At 42.4% G+C, this 4,603-nt stretch overlaps 1 protein-coding gene and 1 non-coding gene across 2 annotated transcripts; one reads left to right on the top strand and one right to left on the bottom strand.

The window, feature by feature from the left end:
- Positions 1-1,071: 1,071 nt before the first annotated feature.
- Positions 1,072-1,785, bottom strand: LOC122434904 (peptidyl-prolyl cis-trans isomerase A-like). Its single transcript, XM_043458699.1, has one exon. It carries the CDS (start codon positions 1,783-1,785, stop codon positions 1,393-1,395), a length of 393 nt encoding a protein of 130 aa, XP_043314634.1. The 3' UTR covers positions 1,072-1,392.
- Positions 1,786-4,459: 2,674 nt separating this feature from the next.
- On the top strand, positions 4,460-4,567 carry LOC122436094. The gene has a single exon (XR_006267865.1). It is a non-coding gene; the product is annotated as a U6 spliceosomal RNA (small nuclear RNA).
- The last annotated feature ends 36 nt before the right edge of the window (positions 4,568-4,603 follow it).

The following is a 4,603-nucleotide window of genomic DNA, read 5'->3' as shown; positions in this document are numbered from 1 at the left end:
ACCCTATAGGCAGTAAAAACGTTGAAGATTCTTTTCACATCCTGGATTGCTTAACTCACTTGGTTATCAAATTCCATCAACTCCACTTCTACACTGGCTTCCCTTGAAGGGTTCCCCACCCCCCACCCTTGAAGGGTTTTAATCAGAGGAGTAACATGATTATAATATTTTTTAATGAGATGAAACCGGCAACATTGTATAAACTAGACTGGCAGGATGAGTGATAAGAAAGGTGAAACCTAAGTCAGGTGAGGAGGCTAATCAAGCGAGAGGTGATAAAAACTGAATTGAGAAAACAGTAGCAGAAAGGGGGAAATGTTTATGAGATAGAATTAGTTAAGACTTGGGTACTGTGAGAGGGTTTCAACCTGAAATGGAACCGGAGGATTGGGAATAGAGAATCCCAGGCATGTGTCCTCAGAAGAATGGAACTTAACTGAGAGACTGATTTCCCATAAATGCCTGACTTCCAGAGGACAGAGACCTATCTCCTGACCAACGAACATCTCTCCCCATCCTCAAGCCAGTGAACTTGCTGCTTGGGCTCTGGCTGGACATCCTCCTCTTTGCACTCCTTGCCCAGAAATGCCGCCCACCCTGAACCCTCAAGGGACTCACCTGTAGCTTGATACAGCTTGCATTTCTTGAACTGTAATTTCTCTGCTATTCCCAAATAAACTAAATTTCTGGTAAATTGAGGCTGTCTCAGTTTACCTTTTTATTTACGTTGACCATATTGATTATATGTAGAGTCTAGAGAAGTCCAGGATGACTTTTCAGTTTCAGGCTTGAAGGACTGGGTGAGAAGAGTTGCCTTTTAAGAAGTGGGGGAAATGGTAGAAGTAAGTTTGAGTGGAAAAAGAAGTACTGTTTTAGACATGAGTTCAAGTTGGCCAAAGGATATCCAATTAGAAGTTTTCATGAAAAGGTTTTGAAATAATGTCTCAGTGAAACTTGGACAGCTTCCCTTTTCTGAGTTCCTTCTGCCTTCACAATCAAGATGAAATCAGGAACTTTAGGTAAAATGTTTGTTTCACCAAGTCATGTCTGGGAGTCACCAGGAGATATTTCTTTTTTTTTTTTTAATTGTTTAGTTTTTATTTCATAATCATAAATTTAACTTTGCAATCCAGCTAAACTTGGAGGGGGATAAAGAAAATATGGAACCCAAAGAACTGTAGCGAGAGCACAAAGATTATGGGATATTTCGAGCAGATGGGGGTGAAAGGGTGCTCTCCTGGGCTATAGAAGGAATGGTCTGGTGGTTAAGTAAAACACAAGTCAAATTTATTAGATTTGTCCACAGTCAGCAATGGTGGTCTTCTTGCTGGTCTTGCCATTCCTGGACCCAAAGCGCTCCATGGCTTCCACAATATTCATGCCCTCTTTCACCTAGCCAAAGACCACATGCTTGTCATCCAACCACTCAGTCTTGGCAGTGCAGATGAAAAACTGGGAACCGTTTGTGCTGGGGCCAGCATTTGCCATGGACAAGATGCCAAGACCTGTATGCTTCAGGATGAAATTCTCATCATCAAATTTCTCGCCATGGATGGACTTGCCACCAGTACCATTATGGCGTGTGAAGTCACCACCCTGGCACATGAATCCCGGAATTAGTCTGTGAAAGCAGGAACCTTTATAACCAAATCCTTTCTCCCCAGTGCTCAGAGCACGAAAGTTTTCTGCTGTCTTTGGAACTTTGTCTGCAAACAGCTCAAAAGAGGCGCGGCCCAAGGGCTCGCCATTGACAGCGATGTCGAAGAACATGGTGGGGTTGACCATGGCTAGACAGCAAGGAAGGCTCCGGGGTGGCGGCGTCTGCAAGGCCCCCAGGAGATATTTCTAACATCCTCATGAACCTCTCTTTCAGCTGTCATTACCTTATGGCACCCACCATTCTCCTCACTTGCCTCAGCCCTCTCATTGATATCCACTGTTCAATTAAACACCTAAAGAGTATTTCACCTTTGCCATAGCTACGTGTCCACTGTCAAAGTATAATTTTTAGAAAACTGAAAATGTGACAAGGAGAACCTACTGTATAGCGCAGAGATCTCTACTCAGTGCTCTGTGGTGACCTAAATGGGAAGGAAATCTAAAAACAAGAGAGGATATATGTATACACATAACTGATTCACGTTGCTGTAGAACAGAAATTAATGCAACAGTGTAAAGCAGCGAAACTCTAATACAAATGTTTAAAAATGTGTGACATACAAAATATAGAATAAGCCCCTATAAATATTTAACTCATTAATGAGGAGACAGCAGTCTGGTAAGTTGGTTCAAAGGAGATTTTTGACGTCCCTGGTGGTCCAGTGGCTAAGAATTCACTTGCCAATGCAGAGGACATGGGTTCAATCCCTGGTCTGGGAAGATCCCACATGCTGGGGAAACCGAGCCGGTACACCACAAGTACTGAAGCCTCTACACCCTAGAGCCCACGCTTTGTGTCAAGAGAAGCCACTGCACAGTAGTGATGACCCAGTACAACAAATAAATAAACAAAGGAGAATCTGAAAGAAAGTGCATATAGGCACTCAAATAAATAATTCTAAAGTAAAATGATGAAGTTTGATTTCAATACAATACTGTTTAATGTCCTATAGGGAAATGCAACTGTTAGCCTGGAGGCCGTCATTTCTATTTGACAGAAGCATTTGCATCTCTACAAACAGTCTGCAAGTTAACAGAGACTTCAGAGAGACTTGGCTGTAATCAATAGTAAATAGTAAGTCAAACAAAACATATCCCTCTAGACAAATAATCTTTGGGCAGCCTGTTAGACTGTAACATGGAAACGACATCCTTTTGCCTTACTTCCAAGTTTTTCATAATTTTCATCACACAGAACATCTGTGTTGAGTATAGGCTCCTTATATCACTGAAGCTGCAAATGATTGAGGTGTCAGGGTAGTGCTCCCCTCCCATGTTATTACACCTCTGCTGGGAACCAGATCCACCAGCTTATGCCATTAGCCTTTCTCCATATAGGGCTCAAACATGTGTCTCTGAGGCTGGGCAAGGGAATCAACATCCCAGCATTGTCTGGGTACCATCTTCTTTATTTTCATGTCTCCCCAGGTGCCCATGCAAACCTTTACACAGGTGCCCTGAGCAATTTGATACTGATGCAAAAAATATCTTTGTGTTGCCTGCCCCTCCAGGTTATGAGAAGACATGCCCAGACATGGTTGAATTCTGGCCATGGGAACAATTAACATGGACCAGGAGACCCACAATAGTCATTTTCTTAGATGATTACTGACATTCCAGGAGATCATGAAGGATGCCAAATAGTTGACTTGGGAACAGTGCAAGCAAAGGAAACACCCAGTACTCTCACTGCCCTACAAAGGACGAAAATGACATCTTGATTGATCACTCTCTCTGCTTCAGATATGATTGCTTACTGCCATGAAGTAGCTCTATACAGTCAGCAGAAACAAGACTGGGAGTGGACTGTGGCTCAGATCATGAACTTCTTATTGCCAAATTCAGACTTAAATTGAAGAAAGTGGGGAAAACCACTAGACCATTCAGGTATGACCTAAATCAAATCCCTTATGACTGACTATATGGTGGAAGTGAGAAATAGATTTAAGGGACTAGATCTGATAGACAGAGTGCCTGATGAACTATGGACGGAGGTTCGTGACATTGTACAGGAGGCAGGGAGCAAGACCATCCCCAAGAAAAAGAAATGCAAAAAAGCAAAATGGCTGTCCGAGGAGGCCTTACAAATAGCTGTGAAAAGAAGAGAAGTGAAAAGCAAAGAAGAAATGGAAAGATATACCCATTTGAATGCAGAGTTCCAAAGAATAGCTAGGAGAGATAAGAAAGCCCTCCTCAATGATCAATGCAAAGAAATAGAGGAAAACAATAGAATGGGAAAGACTAGAGATGTCTTCAAAAATTAGATACACCAAGGGAACATTTTGCAAAGATGAGCTCAATAAAGGACAGAAATGGTACAGACCTAACAGAAGCAGAAGATATTAAGAAGAGGTGGCAAGAATACACAGAAGAACTGTACAAAAAAGATCTTCACGACCCAGATAATCACGAAGGTGTGATCACTCACACTCACCTAGAGCTGGACATCCTGGAATGTGAAGTCAGGTGGGCATTAGGAAGCATCACTATGAACAAAGCTAGTGGAGGTGATGGAATTCCAGTTGAGCTATTTCAAATCCTAAAAGATGATGCTGTGAAAGTGCTGCACTCAATATGCCAGCACATTTGGAAAACTCAGCAGTGGCCACAGGACTGGAAAAGGTCAGTTTTCATTCCAATTCCAAAGAAAGGCAATGCCAAAGAATGCTCAGACTACCACACAACTGCACTCATCTCACACGCTAATAAAGTAATGCTCGAAATTCTCCAAGCCAGGCTTCAGCAATATGTGAACTGTGACCTTCCAGATGTTCAGGCTGGTTTTAGAAAAGGCAGAGGAGTGCTCGCTTCGGCAGCACATATACTAAAAATTGGAATGATACAGAGAAGATTAGCATGGCCCCTGCGCAAGGATGACACGCAAATTCATGAAGCCTTCCATATTTTCTAACGCATATATATGGAATTTAGAAAGATGGTAATG

This window comes from Cervus canadensis, chromosome X, assembly GCF_019320065.1.
Source record: "Cervus canadensis isolate Bull #8, Minnesota chromosome X, ASM1932006v1, whole genome shotgun sequence".
Taxonomy (NCBI): domain Eukaryota; kingdom Metazoa; phylum Chordata; class Mammalia; order Artiodactyla; family Cervidae; genus Cervus; species Cervus canadensis.
The sequence above is the reverse complement of the archived record's forward strand: the minus strand, read 5'-3'. Positions and strand labels throughout refer to the sequence as shown.

Bases quoted from the DNA above. Each gene is read 5' to 3' on its own strand.
- LOC122434904 (XM_043458699.1), bottom strand. From the start codon at position 1,785: ATGGTCAACCCCACCATGTTCTTCGACATCGCTGTCAATGGCGAGCCC.